The following is a 23,831-nucleotide window of genomic DNA, read 5'->3' on the forward strand; positions in this document are numbered from 1 at the left end:
CACCCACATGGGAGACCTGGAAGAATCTCCTGGCTTCTGGCTTCTGCCTGGCCCAGCCCCAGCTGTTGCAGCCAATCTGGGGAGTGAACCAGAAGATGGAAGAGCTCGCTCTTTCTCTCTCTCTGTAATCCTTTCTTTTTTTTTTTTTTAAGCTTTATTTATTTATTTGAAAGTCAGAGTTACACAGAGAAAAAGAGGCAGAGAGAGAGGTATCCATCCGATGGTTCACTCCCCAGATGGCTTCAACGGCTGGAGCTGTGCCAGTCCAAAGCCAGGAGCCAGGAGCCTCTTCCGGGTCTCCCACACAGGTGCAGGGGCCCAAGCACTTGGGCCATCTTCTACTGCTTTCCCAGGCCATAACAGAGAGCTGGATTGGAAGTGGAGCAGCTGGGTCTCAAACCAGCACCCATATGGGATGCCAGCGCTTCAGGCCAGGGTGTTAACCCACTGTGCCACAGTGCCGGCCCCCTGTAATCCTGTAATCTGTGGCTCAATAGGCCAATCTTCTGCCTGCGGTGCTGGCACACCGGGTTCTAGTCCTGGTCGGGGCGCCGGTTCTGTCCCCGTTGCTCCTCTTCCAGGCCAGCTCTCTGCTGTGGCCTGGGAGTGCAGTGGAGGATGGCCCAAGTCCTTGGGCCCTGCACCCGCATGGGAGACCAGGAGAAGCACCTGGCTCCTGGCTTAGGATCAGCTCAGCGCACTGGCCACAGCAGCCATTGGGGAGTGAACCAATGGAAAAAGGAAGACCTTTGTCTCTCTCTCTCTCACTGTCTACTCTGCCTGTCAAAAAAAAAAAAAAAAGAATCCACTGAAGCCCACCCACTGATGGCACACTGGGGAGACAGAGAGTAGGACTGGGGCCTCAGCCAGAAAGCCCCTGCGTCTGTTACATCCATGACAGACACCTGCGTCCAGCAGTCCGCTCCCTCTGCTCCCTTACCTGCAGGGAGGGGAGCTTGCTCTCCTTTCCCTTTTTGTGAAATAACTCTTTTTTTTTTTTAAATTTTTGACAGGCAGAGTGGACAGTGAGAGAGAGAGAGAGACAAAGGTCTTCCTTTGCCCTTGGTTCACCCTCCAATGGCCGCCACGGCTGGCGCGCTGATCCGAAGGCAGGAGCCAGGTGCTTCTCCTGGTCTCCCATGGGGTGCAGGGCCCAAGCACTTGGGCCATCCTCCACTGCACTCCCGGGCCACAGCAAAGAGCTGGCCTGGAAGAGGGGCAACCGGGACAGAATCCGGCGCCCCAACCGGGACTAGAATCCGGTGTGCCGGCACCGCTAGGCAGAGGATTAGCCTGTTGAGCCACAGCGCCGGCCATGAAATAACTCTTGATGCTCAATGCTCTGTCATATTCTGAACCAGAAGTGGCCTCTCAGGGCATCTCCTTGACCAGATCTGGTTCCGCCATCTCCGGGCTCTCTCTCCTCTAGACCTCACACATGAAGTCCTTCCACCATCTCGCGTGGCACAGCAGGACATCCCCTTCTCACTCCAACTGCTCATCTCTGGACACACCCCACGAGACAGATGGCAGTGGGGGCCTGTGCTCCATGACTGGCTAGAGGCAGGACAGGAAGAGTTTGGAGAACAAAAGAGGGGGAATCGCCATGTCTCAGGGTGGGGCTTGCGTCTACCAACCACTGTGGCCCAGCAGTCACCCAACCCTTGCACTGGCACTGTTCAGAGAAGCTCAGAATCCAGCAAACTCAGGCTCAGTCCTTCAGCCAGCAGAAAAGCCCGCTGCTCTCCTGCCCAGGACACAGGTCACTGAAGCCCAGAATCCTGTTCCAGTTCCCACTTCTATTGCCCCCTCCTCTCTCCAGGCCTCAACATCCATGGCTATGAAGTAGATATTTAATAACAGGGGTTGCTGCACTCCCCAAACTGTGATCAGATAACACCGCAAGGTGAGGAGGCCCTTGGATGAAAGGCATCACAAAGATCTACAGTATCATTACATCAAGGCTGAGCAATCACCACTTTGGGGCTCCCTAGAGTTGAGCAACGTCCTACAAGAACTGTGCCCTATTCGGCACGGCGGGTGGGAGAGGGAAGTTTAGAAATGGACAGGGCCAGCAGACACAGGTGGAATCTCACCAATTCAAAGTCATCTATGTTTAAGACAGAACATTTTTTCCTGACACTCCTAGCAGTGCACAGGCTGTTCTGGCCTGGATATGTTTGAATTTCCAAAGCCATGGGAACCAATACGCTGCACAACATCTACCACCTGACAGAGGCCCTTTCCCAGGAGACAAGAACGAGAACGCCCCAATACAAATGGCCACCAATTCCACTTAACAAGCACTTGCCTGGCACCTGTATGAGGTGAGTGCCTGCCCTCAGGGGGCTCGAAGCCCCGTGGCTGGGACAGGGCTGTGAGCAAGGCTGGGGGCGGAGCTGGAGCAGGAGATGGACCTGGGGTGGAGCCTGGGAACTCGGAAGAGTCTCACAGCTCCATGCAGATCCTGCTCTAGGCCCTGACTAGCAGGGCCTCAGGGAGGGCCAGCGTGTCCTACACCTTGTTCCAGCAGAGACACCAAACCCAGCAAAGCAGGCTCCCCAGGTCAGGACAGACTCTATCCTCTCTCTCCTGCTCGCAGATGAGGAGGGTGGGATGAAGAATGAGACCCTTCCCTCGGTCATGCCTCTCTCCTCGGTCCTCCTCCGTCAGCCTACTCCAAGAAATGTCTGACACTTAAGGTCCCTGAAGCCACCTTGCTCAATCCCAACATTTGGTAACTAAGACTGCTGTGTCTGAGATTAAAAAAAAAAAAAAAAAACCAACACCACACAGAGACTTGCTCTGGGCTCAAAGAATCCAGGGTAGTCCCAAGCCAGGACTGGAGACCCTAACTCCAGCACTCTTTCCTATGCACCGATCTTCTAGAACAGCCACGGCTGTCTAACATGCACTCCCCCTAGTGTGTAACATTCTGTCTGCCAACGCAACCCTTCAGTTCAGGAGCAGAGTGTCGTCAGGCTCAGGCAAGGCGCCACAGCTTTTCTCAAGAAGCCGTGAGGATGCCCAAGAGAGGGCTGGCTCCGTTCATGAACCGCTTTCAAGTCTAGAGAGGTAACCCAGCAGGTGTAGCTGGGGGGTGGGGGGTAGGGGTCAGACTAAACTCCTGAGTCTTCAGCTGGTCTCCCTGCCAGCTAATTGACCCCTTCATGCCCCCTACATCTCTGGCATTCTCAATGTTCCTACTTCTGTGAGAATGCCCACGAGGGTTCAGGCTGACGCCATCCTCATCAGACTCAGATAGGGTGCCTGCAGAGGGCGTGACCCCAGGTCCCCAGGGACTGCAGTTGGGCACCAACTCTGTCTACAAAGGGTGGTGTGATGAGTGCTCAGAGACACTGCAAACCCAAATTCTGTGGGGCACAGGATGTGGCGGGGAATCAGAGACATGGGTATCAAGCAAAAGGACATGGAAACTGGCTGAGAAACTCAATCCAGCAGACGTTACTTAGTGCGGGAAGACAAAAGTTGACTCTCAGGACACAGGAAGAGACCTACTCAGAAAAAAAGGCACGAGGACATGGGGCTGCCTGCTGCTGCCGGCCTCGGGCGTGTGCAGGAACGTGTCCCAGAGGAAGCCCATGCTGTCATGGTATGGTGAGAGAATACAGCTAGGAGGGACTTGCCTGGTCACCATGCAGCAGCTGTCATCCTAAAACCCAATTCACCCCAGACACAACTGCCTGTTTCAGAGCTGTCACGTGTTAAAAGCTGCAGGAAAGGAGATGATATTGAGGCAAAGGAGACTGGGCCTCTACCAGGGGCCTGGTCAGCCACTGACACTCACAGATCCCCGTGCATGTGTGAGAACAAGTCGGTTTCGGGCCTAGCCAGCTGCCAGGTACCCCTTCCCCGCCTCCTCCCAATAATAGCCCTGATCGAGGCTCAGAGAGGGTCACTCTCCCTCCGTGCCCTGTGACGGAGAAACGGGAGGCCACGGCAGTGCTGGGGAACTGGGAGCCACCCTGCTCTTGGCACATAACCCTGGAGGTTGATTTCAAGTGCTGGCTGTGCTGAAGAGGGACAATCTAGAGTTCCATTCAGAGAAGTGGCCCTGGCTGGCGATGGCGCCCACTGGCAGGAGAAGACCTGAAGAGTCAATGTGAATGGGGGGTACTGTGGTGGGAGTATAATTGTGCCGGGGGAATTCAACCCCCTTGGCTTGACTCTCTGCTTCCTGTGAAACCTGACACTGTGTTTTCCCAACTGTCTTTGCTCCCAGAAAGAGACTGCTCTGTCCATCAGAAGCCTTTTAGTCCGCTCAGCAATTCTATTTTTTCAGCATAAACTAATAAATTAGCATTCAAGTCTCCTAATGAATTAGATTTCTGTAGATCACTTAAGGGATTCTAGATCCTTCCTTGGCATGCCAGCAAAATAAAATTTCTGAATCTACTGCAGTCAGCATCTACCCTTGGCTGGGCCATAACACCACAAAGGCTAGCAGTTCCCTGGGGCTCAGGGCAAATACCCTATACGCCTCATATACACTTCATCCCGGAGTCCAGGTTCATAGTGGAACACTAAGCAGGGCACAAGCACAAGGAGAAAAAGTCAACAGTTTTGGGGTGCTTATCAGGCCCTCAAACTTTACCACCTGCTTTTCCTTTTATTCTTCATACCAACTCCATAAAAGTTATCACTGCTATCACCATTTATAGGCAAAGAAAATGAAGCTTAAGAGTTAAACAGGTCACCCAGGTCTCGCAGACAGAAAGCGGCAGAGCTCGGGTTGGAATCTAGGCAGTCCAACTCCCCGGACCTCTGTTCTTAGTCACTCTGTGCCTGGATGAATGGGGTGGTAGGTGGTGGTTAAAATTTTCCCACCAAGTCATTGGCTTGGTCATTTTCCCACCAAGTCATAATGCTTAGCGTTCCACCAAGTCCCTGATGCCTCAGAGGTAGAGCCCTGTCCCTGACTTCGGCTGTGGGCTGGACTTCATGACTTGCTTCAAACAAACAGAATATAGTAGAAGTGACAAAAGGTGGCTTCCAAGACTAAGAAAGTCAAGGCATTTGGGAGTCCTTTTTTCTAACAGCTATATTGGGATAGCACACAATTCACTGATTTAAAGCGTGTAATTCATTCTTTTTTAGTATATTCACAGGATTGTAAAAGCAATCACTACTCTGTAATGTTAGAACATTTTCATCTTCCCCTAAAAGAAACCCTGGGGCCAGCATTGTGATACAACGGGTTAAGCCACTGCCCTGCAATGCCAGCAGCCCATATGAGGGCCAGATTTGAGTCCTGGCTGCTCCACTTCCCATCCAGCTCCCTGCACCTGGGAAAGCAGCAGATGACACAAGCACTTGGGCCCCTGAGACCCAGATGGAGTTCCAGGCTCCTGGCTTCAGCCTAGCCCTACCCTGGCTGTTGTAGCCATTTAAGGAGTGCACCAGTGGATGAATGATCTCTCTCTTGCTCTTGTTCTCTGTAACTCTGCCTTCCAAATAAATAAATAAATAAATCTTTTTAAGAAGAAAAAAAAAAAGAAACCCCATGCTCATTAACAGTCATCTCCAATTCCCTTCTTCTTCCACCCCTGTCACCACTAATCACGTCCTGTCTCCATGGACTTGCTTATTTTGCACACTTCATATAAATGGAATCATACAACATGTAGTCTTTTGTCGCCAGCTTGTTTTACTCAACATAATTTTTCAAGGTTCATTCATATTGCAGCATGTATTATTAATACTTCATTCTTTGTAAGCTAGTTCAACCATTATGGAAGACAGTATGGCAATTCCTCAGAAATCTGAAAGCAGATCTACCATATGACCCAGCCATTCCATTCCTGGGAATTTATCCAAATGAAATGAAATCGCATATGAAAGAGTTACTTAAACCCCCATATTTATTGCAGCTCAAGTCACAATAGTTAAGATGTAGAATCAACCCAGATGGCCATCAGCTGATGACTGCATAAAGAAAAGGGGGTACATATACACTACAGAATATCAGCCACAGAAAAGAATGAAATACTGTCTCTTGCAATAAAACAGATGCAACTGGAAGCCATTATGATTAGTGAAATAAGCCAATCCTAAAAAGACATATGTTTTCTCTGATATGTAGTAAATATAAAATATTAAAAAAATACATCAATCATAAGAACATCTTGTGATTTGACTTTTGTTTTTAGCCCTTATTTATCCTCCTGTGGAACTGTGTTCTTTCTACTTTTTGAATATTATGGTTAGTGGTGCATTAAGTATGTGATTATAGAGTGAACTGAAAGTATGTTTTTGCAAAAATTAAGGGGAAAAAAGGAAAGAAGTAGGGGGATTGAGGGAAGGACAGAGGAAGGGAGGCAAAGATGGTTATCTTCTTAGAACTGTACTATGAACTACATGAAGTCTGTCTTCTTTATATTCATAAAAATTATTTTAAAATATTTCATTCCTTTCTATGGCCAAATAATACTCCATTGTACAGATATATTATATTTGGCTTAACCATTCATCTGGTGAAGGGTATTTGAGTTATTTCCACTTCAGACTATTATTAATAACGCTGCTTTGAACATTTACGTACAAGTTTTTGTGTGGGCACAGGTTTGTATTTCTTTTGGATATATACCTAAGTGTGGGATTGCTTGGTCAAATGGTAACTCCACATTTAATTGTTTAAAGAACTGCCAAATTCTTTTTCAAAGTAGCTGCATAATTTTACATTCCTGCCAGTGATAATATGAGGATTCTAATTTCTTATCATCCTCCCCAACACTTGCTATTGTCAGTCTTTTTATTATGGCCATTCTAGTGTAATAGTATGGTTTTGATTTGCATTTCCCTGATAACTAATGATGTCAAACATCTTTTCAGGTGCTACAGGCCATTAGTATATCTTCTTTAGAAAAATACCCATTCACATTCTTTGCCCACTTCTTAAATTGGGTAATTTGTCTTTTTATGGGAGATCATTCTCATTGTCCTTTTTGTATTACTTGCTCAGTGGGAACCCAGCTGCCATGTCCTAAGGAAACTCAAGCAGCTTTCAGGAACAGGCCCAAGCAATGAGAAACAGAAGCCTCTAAGAACAGGCAGCAAGGGACTGAACTCCCGCCAAGAGCCATATGAATGAGTCGTCTTGGAAGGGACCAGCGGCCTCAGTAACCTCTGCTCAGATAACCGCGGCCCTGGCTAACATCTCGACTGCAACCACAGAGGGAGACTGAGCCAAAACCATCCAGCCACGCCCCTCCCAAACTCCTGACTCGCAGAAAATGGTTAGGTTTTCAACCCAACAAATATTGGGAAGACTTGTTCCAGAACAATAGACAAGTGATCAGTCCCCACACTGCATCCATAGTTAAGACGCATAAATCTGATCTCCGTGCTGAGGTAATTTTTATTTTAAAAGTTGGTTAAGACAAAATACAGTTTTAAGATAAATCCGCACATATTACTAAGGAGACAAAGACTTCTGATTTTTGAGGTCTTTGGCTTTTGGCTTTTGAGGTCTTTTTAATAAAGACTGTTGATAGATTCAAATCATGTCAATTCCACTACACTGCAAAATCTGGAACTGTGACCCCTAACCCATATACATTTGTATACAATGTTATTATGTGTAGAAAATTACCATTATTCTGCCTTTTGCAATTTCCTTTTAGATTTTATTATAATGATTTTGTAAAACCACAACATAAAGTCATATAATTTTAATTCCAAAATTGTCAATTTGACCACATTTATAAACTACTCGCATCCTTACCTATTTCGTATCACAGACTTTTTTCTCAATAGTTACCTACGTATTACTTTATAATGAGTGTCTGTTATAACAGCGCTTGCTGATAGCTGTAAGCCACACAATAGAATCACTAACCTATTTTCATTATGTTTACCATTTGTGTTATTTTTAAATTATCAAAGTTTTCTGGCAGAATAAGTTTCATATGGAAAACACACGAGAGGAAAGCACAGAGCTGTGAACAAGCATGGGTTTAGAGGCACAGAACCCGGTGGGTGCCGGCTCCAGCACGGATGAGCCTGCAGCACTCCAGCCTCCCTCTCCTCATCTACACAATGGGAACATGAATAACACGGGTCTAATAGATCTGTGAGGCCCCTGGCACATAAATGGCACTCCTCGAAAAGGACAGGGCGGGAAAGAGGAAGGGACATAAGGGAACACCAGCCAGGAAGGAAGAGCAACCCAGAAGGATTAGCATAGGGAGGGGACTTCCGGTTCTAGGAGGACAGACCCACACAGGCAAACTAGAAACACCAGACAGGACATCTGCACAGCACCTCTCTGTAGCAGTAACAAAACAGGGAGGCGCTAGCAGGTGGGCTGCCGGGGATGGAGGTCCATAGACGCCAAGTGGTTTTCCGGGCTCGCTGTCTCCTGGGTGTCTGCAAATTCCAGAGGGGGAGCCGGAAAGCAGAGAGGCTGAGCGGAGGTTCTGCGAGCCTCTCTGAGCTGACGGCGCTGGAAGAACAGGAGAGAGGCCAGGGCCCACCACGATGTGGGGTTCTTCTGAGTCCCCACCTTTTGTACTGGGACCCTTGAAGGGTCGCTCCTCAGGAACAGAGTGAACTATAAACAGACACAGCCCTCGAGGGACTACAACTCAGCTTCAAATAATCTCAGTTGCTGACACTGAATTAAGATGGCCCCAGATTGCTAGTGACCCCCAACCCCTGACAGGTAAATAAAGATCTTTTTGAAGGAAGAAATCATTCTAGGTCCACACTGAGCAGGAAAAAGAACGCAGCTGTGCCTGCCCTTCCTAATCCACACAGCATATCGAAAAGGCAAAACCACAGAAGGCTGGAAAGACAGGGGATCGAAAAAGATTGGCTAGGCAAATATGAGCAGAAACAGCCGGGTAGCTGTGTCAACAACAGCTGTACCACAAAGAGAAGACTCCACAATGATAAAAGACAACTTCACCATAAAAGTTTCAACTCACCAGAAAGATAATTCTAAACTTGTAAGTTCTTATATAGCTTCAAAATATATAATGCAAAAACCGCCAGAACTAGAATGAGAAATAGATAAATTTACAATGACAGTAGGAATCTTAATACATCTCTCGTGGTAACTAGTAGGACAAACAGGAAAAGCCAACAAGGATACAGAATATTTGAACAACATAATTAGCAAACTTGACCTAGACTTTACATCTAAAAAGGATACTGCATCCAACTGCCACAGAATGCAAGTACACACAGAACACTTACAAAAACTAATGACGGGGAGCGGCAAGATGGCGGAATAGGAAGGGAGCACATTGATAGTTTGTCAAGACACACATTAATATAAGTGGAGATACTGCAGGGTCAAGGAAGAGTAGGGGAAGAAACAGCAGAGGAAACTCTTCCGGAACTAGTGATTCACAGTGGACCTGCGTGGAGAGCGTGGGAGCCCAAGTTCGAGACACCAGCGGCAGACTCAACACACCAGCGCTGGAACGCGAGGTGAGCCAAACCTCCATAGCCCGAGACACCAGCGGGCAAGCGGAAAGAGGAGACTAGAGGGAACGAGGCTTGAAACCCCGTGGGGAAAAGTTCACCAGGCTAACTAGAAGAGAGAGAGAGAAAAAAAAAAAGTGACCGATACGGACACGAGTTTCTCTCTCTCCGCTCACCCCTCAAAGGCGAGCAAGACAAAGAGCAGGCGCCATTTTGGACATACGTCATAAGCAGGGCGACCTCAGGTCTGCACCGGCCCTGAGCCTAGCAGAAAAACCTGACTCTGGGGGGAGGGGTGAAATAACAGGAGATTAGCATCTAACTTGGCAACCCAGTGGGAGACTGCAGGAGAATTGGAGCCCACACCTAGGGCAGCAGAGATTCCCTGTGTGGTCCTTGGGAAAGAGCTTCCGATCTCTGGCTCCTGTGGGTGTATCATTTGCCTGCTAACTACCTCCAATTACGTTCAGCTGTGCGGAATTACTTCCCTTTTGAATCCAAAAAAAAAAAAAGAGAGAGAGAGATTTACCACGCCTAACCTGGGAGTGTCATCTTTGACACACCCTCAACCCTGAGGAACCAAACACAGCTCTCAGTCCACACTTATCTCAAGCCTCTAAGGCTCCACCGAAAGCAGACAGTCCACTTAATATAGAGCCATAGTGTAACAAGAAAAAACACCACAGTGAAGAAACCAAATATCTCCAACATGCCAAACAACAAACGCAAAAACCAAGCTAACAAGAACAAGGAAGACACTATGACGCCCCCAAATGAAAAAGACACCCCAATTCAAGATTATGAAGATGATGAGATCGAAGAAATGCAAGAAGCGGATCTCAAAAAATTGATAAGAACATTAAGAAGTTCTCAAAAACAAATTCTTGAACTACAGAAATCCTTAATGGACAAGATAGAAAATCTCTCTCGTGAAAATGAATTATTAAGGAGGAATCAAAATGAAATGAAACAACTAGTAGAACATGAAACTATGATAGTGACAAGAAACCACAATGAAATGAAGAACTCAATAGATCAAATGACAAACACATTAGAGAGCCTTAAAAACAGAATGGGCGAAGCAGAAGAGAGAATATCAGACTTAGAAGACAGAGAACAGGAAAGGAAACAGGCAAACCAAAGAAAAGAAGAAGAAATTAGAAATCTAAAAAATATTGTCGGGAATCTACAGGATACTATTAAAAAACCTAATATTCGGGTTCTAGGAGTTCCTGAAGGCATGGAGAGGAAGAAAGGATTAGAAGGCATTTTCAGTGAGATACTAGCAGAAAATTTCCCAGGTTTGGAGAAGGACAGAGGCATCTTAGTACAGGAAGCTTATAGAACCCCTAATAAACATGACCAAAAGAGATCCTCACCACGACACATTGTAATCAAACTCACCACAGTGAAACATAAAGAAAAGATTCTAAAAGGTGCAAGAGAGAAACGTCAGATTACTCTCAGAGGATCTCCAATTCGACTCACAGCAGACTTCTCATCAGAAACCCTACAAGCTAGAAGGGAATGGCGAGACATAGCCCAGGTACTAAGAGAGAAAAACTGCCAGCCCAGAATATTATATCCTGCAAAGCTCTCATTTGTGAATGAAGGTGAAATTAAGACTTTTCATAGCAAACAGAAACTGAAAGAATTTGTTGCCACTCATCCTGCCCTGCAAAAGATGCTTAAACATGTGTTACACACAGAAACACAGAAACATGGTCACCAATATGAAAGAAGGTAAAGGAAGGAAACCTCACAGCAAAAGATCACAGGAAGCTCAATTTCTCTTTGACATAGAATTAAACTCTGATGCTCTGTTAAAGCAATGTGTTAAAGTAATCTAAAAACAAAAAGCAATTCAAATCAATTGGCAATCTACAAAAAGAGTTAAAGATTTTAAAAGCTATTATTAAAATTGCTATATTGGTCTATTATGCTATGTTATATGTGTGTACATATTGTATGTCCACATAGGAAATTTTATTAAGAGTTTTATTTTAAATGGCTTATAGATAAGATTGTCCATAAATTTAAGCTGCTAAAATCAATCAAAGATACATTTTAATTTGTGTGACCTAAATCTGTGTATCATGTTTTAAACTTGTTGGTAGAAAGAAACTAAAAACATTTTATATGGTTGTGCTTAAGTTTACTGGTTAAACAAACTACACCATGTTAGATATTTAAGAGGTGTTTCCAAATACATGATTCTTAAAATTTAGAGAAGGCATTGGACCTTCTGGTAAATGTTTTCTTAAGTTGTTATCTAATGGTTGAAATGGTTTGCTAAGTATTCATGTGATATTGCTATTGTCAGCAAGCGATCTAGGACTTGCTCCCTCATTTCTCTATTCTAAGCCCAACTTGTTCTTTCATTTCTCTATTCTCTTCAAGGTAGGAAACTAATTCTATTATGAAGGAATCTGTAGGACGTACAATTTAATCTTTAGACCTTATAAAAGAGATGGCTAACATTTTTCTGTAATAGCATAGCCAAAATAAGAACTTAAATAATAATCTCATAGCTAGATTCACTTCGCCATCAGCGAAGTATACAGTAAGTAGAAAAAACCTCCCTTTCAGACCAAAGGGAAAGAAAGTTTTAAAGTGAGAATATAATTTTCCTCATGGGCATTGTCTACCTTAGAAAAACTACTACAGAACATGCCTGTGACTACAGACTTGTAGTTCAGGCCACCGAAGATTAGAGATGGGACTTGGGCACTCCCTTGACTTGCATCCTCTGGTCTGCTTTAACACAAACCAGGAGGAAAAGAAAGCTCGGCATCAGAAGCAATGGGTGGCAGGCCTATTAATGGCTGATCTGTACAGTGATCTGCCATCAAGGAGACCCAACAGGCCAGTCCACTACAGTGGCTTTCAATGTGGTAAGCCTGGGCTTCAGCAGAAGTCAGCTTGTGAAGAGCCCTGGCAGCTCTGCCAAGAGTTGGATCACTGGAAATGGACCTGCCCTGGAGTCGAAGGATGCCCAGGTCAGAGCCACAGATCTTATTGGCTCTAAGCTGAAAATCCCTTCACTCAGCCCAACTTCCAAAGTGACCACTGCAGCTGAGGGGATGGTCAAGTAGGGTCAGCAACATTGCAGGCAGAACTGTAAATTTCTTGTTAGAGATGCCACCTGCCTTTACCTGGCCAGCTCTCCTCCCAGGCCAGCCAAGTAATGAAAGTCAACAGAGTGCCTTCCCCTAGGAGGTTCACACCTCCCTTAGGATCTACCCCATGTGAAGAGATAGATAGGTCTGGGCCTCTTAACTTACAAGGCCTAAAGCCCACCAGATTATTATCAAGCCCCTTCTATCAGGTTCTATTTGCCTCTCAATCAGAAAACTTAATTGTAGCTTAGACAGCACCTTTCTTAGCTCCTCTAATAATGACTCTGTCCTTTGTTCTAGACCCTGTTTAGCACACTTGGGCCTCATTCCTTTGTAATCATAACCTCTACTCTACCACCAATGGCTCTACTCCCAACCTGTGTGTACTGATGGTCCTCTTCCCCACTTAATGCTGTATAATTGTTCAAACCTGGTAAATGCCACTCTTAGGATCATTGGTTACTATCCTCACTCTGTCTTTTAAATATGATCAGAGTCGGCAAACTTGGAAGGCTTCCATAGCCTTGGCAACTCATGACGACAGCCTAGGGTGGTCACTGGCGCCATAAACTAGAGTGTCAATTTATTGGGTCAACAACAGGAGCCACTGTGCACTTGCTCCTCATGTGGGATCTCTGTCCTTAATGTGCTGTACATTGTGATTTAATGCTATAACTAGTACTCAAACAGTATGTTTCACTTTGTGTTTCTATGTGGGTGCAAACTGTTGAAATCTTTATACTAAATTGATCTTCTGTATATAAAGAGAATTGAAAATGAATCTTGATGTGAATGGAAGGGGAGAGGGAGCGGGAGAGGGGAGGGTTGTGGGTGGGAGGGAAGTTATGGGAGGGGGAAGCCATTGTAATCCATAAGCTGTACACTGGAAATTTATATTCATTAAATAAAAGTTAAAAAAAAAAAAAAAAAAAAACTAATGACGGGCCGGCGCTGTGGTGCAGTGGATTAAAGCCCTGGCATCCCATATAGGCGCCGGTTCAAGTCTCCATTGCTCTTCTTCCGATCCAGCTCTCTGCTGTGGCCTGAGAAGACAATGGAAGGAGGCCCAAGTCCTTGGGCCCTTGCACTCACATGGGAGACTTGGAGGAAGCTCCTGGCTCCTGGCTTTGGATCGGTACTGCTCCGGCCGTTGTGGTTATCTGGGGAGTGAACCATCCATCGGATGGAAGAACTCTCTCTCTCTCTCTCTCTGCCTCTCCTAACTCTGCCTTTCAAATAAATAAATAAAATAAATCTTAAAAAAAAAAAAAAAACTAATGAGGGTCTAGCGCTGTGGCATAGCAGGTAAAGCTGCTGCCTGCAGTGCCGGCAGCCCATATGGGCACAGGTTTGAGTCCTGGCTGCTCCACTTCTGATTCAGCTCTCTGTTCTGACCTGGGAAAGTAGTAGAAGATGGCCCAAGTCCTTGGGCCCCTGCACCTGTGTGGGAGACTGGCCATTGCGGTCATCTGGGGAGTGAACCAGAGGATGGAAGACCTTTCTCTCTCTTTCTCTCTCTCTCTCTCTCTCTGCCTCTCTGTAACTCTGCCTTTCAAATAAATAAACCTTTAAAAAAAAAACTAATGAGCCTGGGCTGGTGCTGTGGTACAGAGGGCTTTATTTATTTATTTGAAAGGCAGAGTTATAGAGAAAGAAGGAGAGACACAGAGAAAGGTCTTCCATCTGCTCATTCACTCCCCAAATGGCTGCAATGGCCAGCCAGAGCTGGGCCAATCCAAAGCCAGGAACCAGGCGCTTCTTCCAGGTCTCCCACGTGGGTGCAGGGGACCAAGCACTTGGGCCATCTTTCACTGCCTTCTCAGGCCATAGCAGAGAGCTGGATCAGAAGTAGAGCAGCTAGGAGTCTAATCGGCACACACAGGGATGCCGGCACTGCAGGCAGCGGGTTCGCCCGCTACACCACAGTGCCAGCCCCAGTGTAATATTTCATCATTTTAAAAGGCCTAAAAAGAACCCACACAGCAGAACTGGGAGAGATGGCAAAGCACTATCAACTCAGGAATTTCTGAAAGCACCCAAGCCGGCAAGACTCCGAGTGACAGAGAAGCCAAGGGCTGCTGGGGACTCTGAGCATTGAGGAGCCAGGCCCAGGGACTCTCCCAGGCTCAGAGCAGCAGGGCTGGGAACAAGGGCCAACTGGAGGCGGTTGGCAGGGGCACAGTGGAGGCCTCCAGTTCAAGGCCTGACCCTACTCTGCCCAGCACCGTGAGCAGCTGGCTGGCATCTGTTCTCAAGCTTCATTCTCACCACGGAAAAGGCATGATTGATCTCTGCGGCTTCTAATCAGAGACAGAGAAGGGAAGGGAGTGGTTAGCACTGTGCCTCTCCAGCAAACATGGAACAAGAAAGAAAATGCCTCAGTCTACTCCACCTTCAGAACCACATCTTCCTGGCTTCTCCCTGGAGAACCAAAGACGGCAGGCAGCCCTCCAGGCCCTGCACTCAGAAGTGCTCCTTACAGCTCATCTCGCAGGTTCACCGGGGGCTGGGACTTGTAGGGGGAGGCGGGTTATGCTACCCAGCGTCCATCCACCTGCACCCTCAGAACATGAGCAGTCTGCACAGCGTCTCCTGACCCGGCCCTGCTGGAGGAAAGGCAACCTTTCCCCTCCCCTGACACTACTACCACAGAGCCCAGGCAGGTAAAGAATTTGATTCAGAAACACCAGGCAGGTGAATAATCTGGTTTACCAGGCAAGTTAGTAAGTTGATATTCCTTCAAGAGATGTTTGTAAATATTTACCCAACATTTGTGTGTCTGTGACGTTGGATTGCTATTTTCTCTACAAAATTTCATGTCTAGGGTCTGGTATTGTGGTACAGATGGTTAAGCCATCACTTGCATCTCCAGCATCCCATGTCAGAATCCAAATCAAGTCCCAGCTGCTTCGCTTTCAGTCCTGATCTCTGCTAATGTGCTTGGAAAAGCAGCAGGAGATGGCCCAAGAACTTGGGCCCGTGGACCCACATGGGAGACCAGGATGGAGTTGTAGGCTCCTGGCTGCAGCCTGGCCCAGTCCTGGCTATCGTGGCCATTTGGAACCAGCAGATAGATTTCCTTCTCAGTCCCTCCCTCTCTTGCTATCCTTCCACCTTTCAAATAAATAACAAATCTTTCTTAAAACATATAAGTAAACAAAACAAATCATGCCTAAAATTCACATGGAAACTCAAGGGACCCAGGTAATGAACATAATCCTGAAAAAGAACAAAATGGAAGGATTTATACTTCCCAGCTTCAAAAGATTTATTTTAAGATTTGTTTTATTTATTTGAAAGAGTTACACAGAGAGAGGAGAGGCAGAGAGAGAGAGAGGGAGAGGGTGAGGGAGAGGGAGAGAGCAGCCGAGACTCGAACCAGCACCCATATGGGATGCCGGCACTACAGGCAGTAGCTTCACCCACTATGCCACAACACTGGTCCCAAGTGATTTTCAATTAAGGTACCAAGATCATCCAATGGGCAGGACATAACAGAATTTTCAACAAACAGTGCTAGGACAATTGGAAAGCCATATACAGAAGAATAAAGCTGGATTCTTGCTTCATACTATTTACAAAATTAACTCAAAGCAGGCCGGCGCCGTGGCTCACTAGGCTAATCCTCTGCCTTGCGGCGACGGCACACCGGGTTCTAGTCCCAGTCGGGGCACCGATCCTGTCCCGGTTGCCCCTCTTCCAGGCCAGCTCTCTGCTGTGGCCAGGGAGTGCAGTGGAGGATGGCCCAAGTGCTTGGGCCCTGCACCCCATGGGAGACCAGGAGAAGCACCTGGCTCCTGCCATCAGATCAGCGCGGTGCGCCGGCTGCAGCGCGCCTACCGCGGCGGCCATTGGAGGGTGAACCAACGGCAAAAGAAGACCTTTCTCTCTGTCTCTCTCTCTCTCTCACTGTCCACTCTGCCTGTCAAAAATTTAAAAAAAAAAAATTTTTAAATAAATAAAAAAAAATTATCTACTCAAAGTAGATAAAAAACTTAAGAGTCACAACTATAAAACTCAGAAAACAACACATAAAGGTAAACCTCTGTGACCTCAGATATGGCAATAGATTCTGAGATACAACACCAAAAGTACACGCAACAAAAGAAAAAGTAAATTGGACCTAATCAAAATTAAAAATATTGGGGCAAGCATTTGGCCTAGCACTTAAGACACAAGTTTGATCCCTATATCCCATATCTGAGTGCATTGGCCTGAGTCCTGGCTCCAGTTCCTGACTCCAGCTTCTGATTCCAGCTTCCTTTCTAATGCAGATCCTGGGAGGCAGCAGGTGATGTCTCAAGTAACTGGGCTCCTGCTCCCCACGTGGGAGACCTGGATTTGGTTTCTAGCTTCTCACTTCAGCCTCACCCAGGTCCAGCCATTTGGGTACTAGAAAACCAGACAATGAGATCTTTCTCTCTCTCTCTCTCTCTCTCTCTCTCTTTTTCCAATTCTCCCTCATTCTCTCTCAACTAAATAAATCATTTTTTTTTTAATTTAAAATGTTTGGGCTTCTAAGAACACTATCAAGAAAGTGAAAACAACACAAAGTGAGAGAAAATATTTGTAAATCTTATATCTGATAAAGGATTTTTGCCTAGAATATATAAAGAATATTTGCAATTCAATAATAAAATGACAAGGACTGGGTCGTGGTGCAGAGAATTAAGCGCCAACTGTAACACCAACATCCCATATGGGCAGCAGTTGGAGTCCCGGCAGCTCCACTTCTGATCCAGTTCCCTGCTAACGCACCTGGGAAAGCAGCAGAGGATGGCCCAAGTGCCTGGGCCCTTGCCATCCACACGGGAGACGAGGATGGAGTGCCAGGCTCCTGTCTTTGGCTTGGCCCAGCCACAGCCATTGTGGCAATTTAGGGAATGAAATAGGAAATGGAAGACCTCTCTCTCCTCTCTCTGTAACTATGCTTTTCTAACAAATAAATCTTTATAATAAATAAATAAATAATAAAAGACAAATGGCCCAACTTAAATATGAATAAACAAATCTGAATAAGCTTTTCTGTGAAGAAAATATACAACTAGTCAATATGTACGTAAAAAATACTTATCATTACTGATCATCAGAGAAATGAAAATCAATACCGTGAAGAGATACCATTTCATACCCACCAGGGTGGCTACAATTAGAAAGTCAGCCAAAAACAAGTGCTGATGAGGATGTGGTGAAATCAAAACCTGCATATCCTGCCAACAGGAATGTAAAATAATAGTGTGACCACTTTGGAAAAGACTGGAAGTTCCTCAACTCTAAACATAGAGTTGCCATGTGATCCCACAATTCCACTCCTACGTATACACCCGAGAAACTGCAACATTTGTCCACACAAAAGCTTGTACATAAATAGTCTTAGCAGGGGCTGGTGTTTGGGGAAAGGGTTAAGTTGCCTCTGGGGATGCCTGTGTCCCCTATCAGAGTGCCTGGTTTGAATCCCAGCTTTTCTACTTCCAATCCTGCTTCCTGCCAATGCACATCCCAGGAGGCAGCAGATGATGGCTCGAGGGCTCAGGGTCCCCGCCACCCGTATGGGAGACCTGAACAGAATCCTGGGACCCTGGGTTTGGCTCAGGTCAGCCCCAGCTGTTGTGAGCATTTGGGGAATGAACCAAAAGATGGAAGATGGTTCCCTCTCTCTGCCTTTCAAATAAAAATAAAATAAGTAAATAAACAGTTCATCTTACATGGTATGAGTGATTCATTAAAATCTTTTCTAATAAATAAATATTCATAATAGTCAAATGGGAGAAACCACTCAAATATTCATCAACAGACAAATGGGTAAGATGTGGTCTATCTATATGATGGAATAATACTTGGACATAAAAATGAAGTACTGATACATGCTTCAACATGAATGAACTTTGAAAACATTAAGCAAAGTAAAAGAAGTCAATACAAAAAGGCACATACAGGGGCCAGCACTGTGGGGCAGCAGGTTAAGCTGCAGCTTGGGATGCCAGCATCCCATATCAGAGCACCAATTCGAAATCCAGCTGTTCTCCTTCCGATCCAGCTCCCCATTAATGCCTCTGGGAAAGTAGTAGAAGATAGCCCAGGTGCTTGGGCTCCTGCCACCTATGTGGGAGACTTGTCCTTGGCTTTGTGAACCAATGAGTAGAAGATATTCTCTGTTTCTCTGTCTCTCTGTCTCTCTCCCTGCCCTACACCTCCCCTCATCACTCTGCCTTTCAAAAAAATAAATAAATCTTTTTTTTTTTTTAAAAAAGCACATACTATATGTTTTCATTTCTATGCAATGTTTGGAATAGGCAAATCCATAGAGACAGAAAATAGAGTAGAGATTGCTTAGGGCTGAAGTGAGAAAGAATTGGGAATTAGGGGAAATAAGATAAAAGGTACAACAGAGAAAAGGAGAGAGAGAGAGAGAGAGAGAGGTCTTCCATCTGCTGGTTCACTCCCCAGATGGCTGCAACAGCCGGAGCTGTGCCGATCCAAAACCAGGAGCCAGGAGCTTCTTCAGGGTCTCCCACATGGGTGCAGGGGCCCAAGGACTTGGGCCATCTTCTACTGCTTTCCCAGGCCATAGCAGAGATCTGGATTGGAAGTGAAGCAGCTGGGACTCGAACCAGCACCCCACATAGGATGCCGGCACTGAAGTTAGCAGCTTTATCTGCTATGCCACAGTGCCAGCCCCAAGTGCTTCCTTTTTTAAAGATTTATTTATCCATTTTATGTATTTGGAAGGCAGAGCAACATAAGAGAGAGAGAGAGAGAGAGAGAGATCGATCTTCCATTCACTGGCTGACTCAACCCAGGTCTCCCACATGGGAAGCAGGGATGCAACTACTTGAGCCATCATCTGCCACTTCCCAGTATATACATTAGCAGGAAGCTGGAATCAAGTGGAGCCGGAACTTGAAGCCAGGGACACCTCTATGCTATGCGGGTGTCCCAAGCAACATCTTAACCCCTGTGCCAAATGCTCGTCCCGACAGTGTTAATGGTTGTACAACTCTAAAAATATATTAAAAACCATTGAACTAACTGTACATTTTAAATGAGTCAACTATGTATATATGAATTATATCTCAATAAAACTGTTTCCCAAAACACTTTAATATTTGAATAAAATAAAAATATGATGGAAAGTATTATATAACCCTAAAATGATTTTGTCAAAGTACACCAGTTATTATGATAAAAAAAAAAAAGAGTCCCTAGAGTAGGAGCGTCCTAGCCTCAGCTTGCATACCCACTCCCCTGAAGCCGGGCCTTTTCAGAAGGCAGTATGTGGTCCATTAATGTGATTTGAATTTGTTCATTTGGGTGGTACAAAGGTTGTGCTCATGCACACACAAAAATATACACATCATACATTATACTCCCGACAGGAATCCTGATCAAAACAACACTGTCTCTATTTCCTGAGATGCATGTGCTACCTTTAAATGTCTGTCCTCAAGGGGCAAAGGTTAGGCCTAGCGTTAGAGCCTCGCACCTCACACCACACTGCCTGGTCTAATCTAGGCTACTCTGCTTCCAAACCAACTCCTGTTAACATGCACCTAGGGAGGCAGCAGATGATGGCTCCAGTAGTTGGGTCCCTGCCTCCCACGTGGGAGACCTGGACTAAATTCCCGGCTCCCAGCTTCAGCAGGCCCAGCCCTAGCCACTGCAGGTACTTGGGAAGTGAATCAGCAGATAGAAATGGTCGCTCTCTCTCCCTCCCTCCCTCCCTCTCACTCGCTCTCCCTCTCAAATTTAAATATATATATTTTAATGTTTGCATTCAGGAACCTACCAGCTGGGCAGCATCTTACTCATTCTATCAAGGCAAAGTCCACTGCGAAGGCCAGGGACTACCTGCCATGCTGGAAAAAGGCCAGCAACCTGGGGAAAACACAGCAAAGACGCCCACAGTAAAGAGAGTGCACATCGGCTACCAAAAGTGACCCTGAAGCCACAGCTCCTAAACCTGGCTGGTGGTCAAAATACTTCTGTGGCATCTTAACATTATGGATTTTCAGGCTCTACCTCAGCCTATTAAACCAGAATCTCTGGGAGAATATCCTAGGAAAATATGTTTCAATAGGCTCCACAAGCTTCTGAGATTTGGCCAGGTTTGGTGACCACTGATAGGAACCTTCACTCAGGAGTCAATGAGCAAAGCTCACCCTGTATAAAGAAAAGTGGCAGCCTAAAAGAGGCCACCAAAACAAACAGCACCAAAGGAAACAGAGTTAACGCAGGAAACAGAACAGAATTTTTTAGAAGATTTATTTGAAAGGCAGAGTGACAAGCAGGGAGAGACACAGAAGGGGCTCACTCCCCAAGTGGTCACAGCAGCCAGGGCTGAGCTAGGCCAAAGCCAGAAGCCTGGAGCTCCATCCAGGTCTCCCACATGGATGGCAAGGACCCAAGTACTTGGGCCATCTTCTGCTGCTTTCCCAGGCACATCAGCAGGGAGCTGGATTGGAAGCAGAGCAGGTGGGACTCCAACTGGCACTCATACGGGATGCTGGTGTTAGAGGTAGCAGCTTAATCTGCTGTGCCCCGCCAGCGCCACAAGAACTTTTCAAACATTCTCATTACTATCCTCAGAGCACAAATACAGGCAAGAGGCCCCCCTAAACCCCCGAATCCTGCCTGTCTCCTGCACACTCAGGAGCGCAAGCAGCAACCACTGGACCCAGCAGTCATGACCGAGTGTGAGGCTCCGCTCTCCTGGGCCTGGACTTCCCCTGCTTCTCCGATCTGCCAGGGAGACTGACTCAGCAGAAGAGCCTGGGCTCATGCTGGGGAATACTCACAGAATGGCAGCCAGAAAAAAAGGATAGGTTATACAACTCTAATCCAACCTAAATTCTGGTAAAATCAGACCACGCATGCTCAGAAATAGAAATAAGTCTAGAAGAACAGAAACCAAAACACTAACAAGCAGATGTCAGATGACCTTCACTACCTTCTTTTCACTAAGCTTTCAACAATGAACACGTCTTACTATGCTAATGTGGAGAGGAAAAACAATGAAACCCACTTCTACTTTTTCATCAGGACACAGCTAGGTGACAGGGCCTCACAGCTCCCTGACACCAACCCAGATCATCCTGGAAACCTCCCCTGTCTCAAACCGCCCCTACCCTCACCCCAGTGGAGCTAACAGGAATTGTTTCTCGAATTGGGGGCATTAAAGGAGATGATGCAGGTAAAACACCTCACACAGCCAAGGCACATGGTGAGGGCCACGGTGGCTAATTGGTTGCTCTCTTTATTACCCTTCACCAACTAAACCAATAAATTTCAGGACACCAGACTACAGGCCACTTCCAGGGACCAAGTCATTGCTTTTCCATCACTCGGGCTGTAGAGAACCAAGTGTGTTGGGCAGCAGTAAGCCTGACAGCAGGGTAGCCAGGAACACCAGGAAGGGCCTAACTCCTTGGGCAAAGCCCAGTTATGCTACAGTAACTGCCCCAACCTTTACAAGGAAAGCGTACGCAAGTTCAACCAGAAATGTGCTGGACAGGGGCAGCCACTGTGGCAGCGTGGCTTAAGCTACAGCTTGGGTTGCCTGTATCCCATATCAGAACACTGGTTTGAGTCCCACTGCTCTGCTTCCAATTCAGCTCTCTGCTAAGGTACATGGGAAACAGCCAGGATGATGGATGATGGCCCAAGTACAAGTCCCTACTATCCATGTGAGAGTCATGGTTGGAGTTCTGGATCCTGGCTTCAGCCTGGCCCAGACCTTGCTGTTGTGGTCATTTGGGGAGTGAACCAGTAGATGAAAAATTCTCTGTTTCCCTATCATTGTGCCTTTCAAATAAAGAAAATAATCTTTGGAAGGAAATGCACTGGACTCCTGGAAAAGCTTGAGTTGAGGAAACCACTCTGCCATTGCTTAGGGAAGATCTTGCTCTCTCTGGGTTCAAGTCCACACAGAGGACAGAAAACCTTCTCACAGGGAGTCGCAGGGCCAGTGAGGAGAGGAAGAGCTGTGATGGGCAGTGCTGGAGGAGGGGGACTTATCTTTGCTCTGGCTACTTGCAAGGCCAAGTTTGTCTTTGGGGCAACTGGGGACATCCTGGCTGCTTTCCAGAGACTTGGAGGTGAGGCTCACTGCCCATCCCCTTCCACCTCAAGCCCTGAGGGCAGTCCCGGGACTCTTCTGAGAGGGTGGTCTACCTTGGAGGGCAGAGTTCTCCCATCTGCCTGTGGATCGGTTACTGCCTCCAAGGTTAGCCCACAGGAGGAAGGCCATCTAGGCTCGGCCGGCACCTACTGGGTCCCTGAGCCACAGCAAAGGGGTGAGTGAGACCTCCAGATGCAGTAGCAAGACCTTGATTTAACCTGAGCTGCCTGCTAATGGGAAACTCGGTGGTGACAACCCTGGCCTCTGAAAGACCAGCTGGGGCGTGATTATTTCTAGCCCAGTGAGGCGGAACCAACTGGCTTGGCACCAGTGGCCCGGCAGCAGGTGGTGTCCAGAGGCTTCCTCCGCCTGAGCCCCTGGCCTGAGCGCTCCAGGGCAAACAGATGGGGGTGGGGCAGAGAAGGGGCCCCCAGACAGAGACAGCGGGGCTCCGTCAGCGTCGGGAGCGTTGAGCGCAACCTGCCCCGAAGGGCACTTACCAAAGGTGGTGAGGTAGAAGGACAAGTCCCGGTGGGCACGCTGGCTCCCAAGCGAGACTCGGTGCAGGGAGCGCTCCATGGCGTCCCGGCTGCGGACACAGCGGAAGCGCCTGTAACCCAAGGCGGCTCTGTTGGTCCCCAGTAACCGAGGCAGCAGGTTCACCCGCCCTCTCGCCAGTGTCTCCGAGGCGGGACCGGCGGGAGCCGGAGGCCCGGCTGCCCCGCGCGTTGGAAGCGGCGGGGCGCGCCAGGCCCTGATTGGCCCGCGCTGGTTTGAATGGGGAGCTTTCCACCTGACGGAGCCGCCGCGGGGCCAGAAGGGAGGAGGCGCCGGAGCCCGAGCGGCGAGCAGGGCCACCTGCGGCCAGAGGCGGCTCCCTCCCAGAGGAGCTGGCGGAACCGCCTGGGCTCCAGCACTGCGCTCCGGACTGCAGAGCCAGCCTCAAAAGGCCCTTAGCCCGGCATGCCCACTCGGGCGGGCTAGGCCTGCTAGTCCAGCTCCCCCAGGCCAGCAATTAGCAAGGTCTGTAACCTGCTTTGAAGCTCATTCCTGTAATTATGAGACCCAAGCAAGAGCAAAGGTGCACCTTCCTGCTCCAGTGCAGTGGGGACTGGAAAAGAGTTTCCGCACCTGGACAAGTCACC

General features: G+C 47.2%; 1 protein-coding gene across 1 annotated transcript in view; it reads right to left on the reverse strand.

Annotated features, from left to right (window-relative positions):
* The window catches only part of RGS3 (regulator of G protein signaling 3), a 129,522-nt gene extending 106,257 nt beyond the window's left edge, over positions 1-23,265 (reverse strand). The window contains exon 1 of the mRNA XM_062207715.1: positions 23,187-23,265. Coding sequence (XP_062063699.1) covers positions 23,187-23,265 — 79 coding nt within the window. The remainder of the gene's footprint in view (positions 1-23,186) is intronic.
* Positions 23,266-23,831: the final 566 nt, after the last annotated feature.

This window comes from Lepus europaeus, chromosome 12, assembly GCF_033115175.1.
Source record: "Lepus europaeus isolate LE1 chromosome 12, mLepTim1.pri, whole genome shotgun sequence".
Classification (NCBI taxonomy): Eukaryota; Metazoa; Chordata; class Mammalia; order Lagomorpha; family Leporidae; genus Lepus; species Lepus europaeus.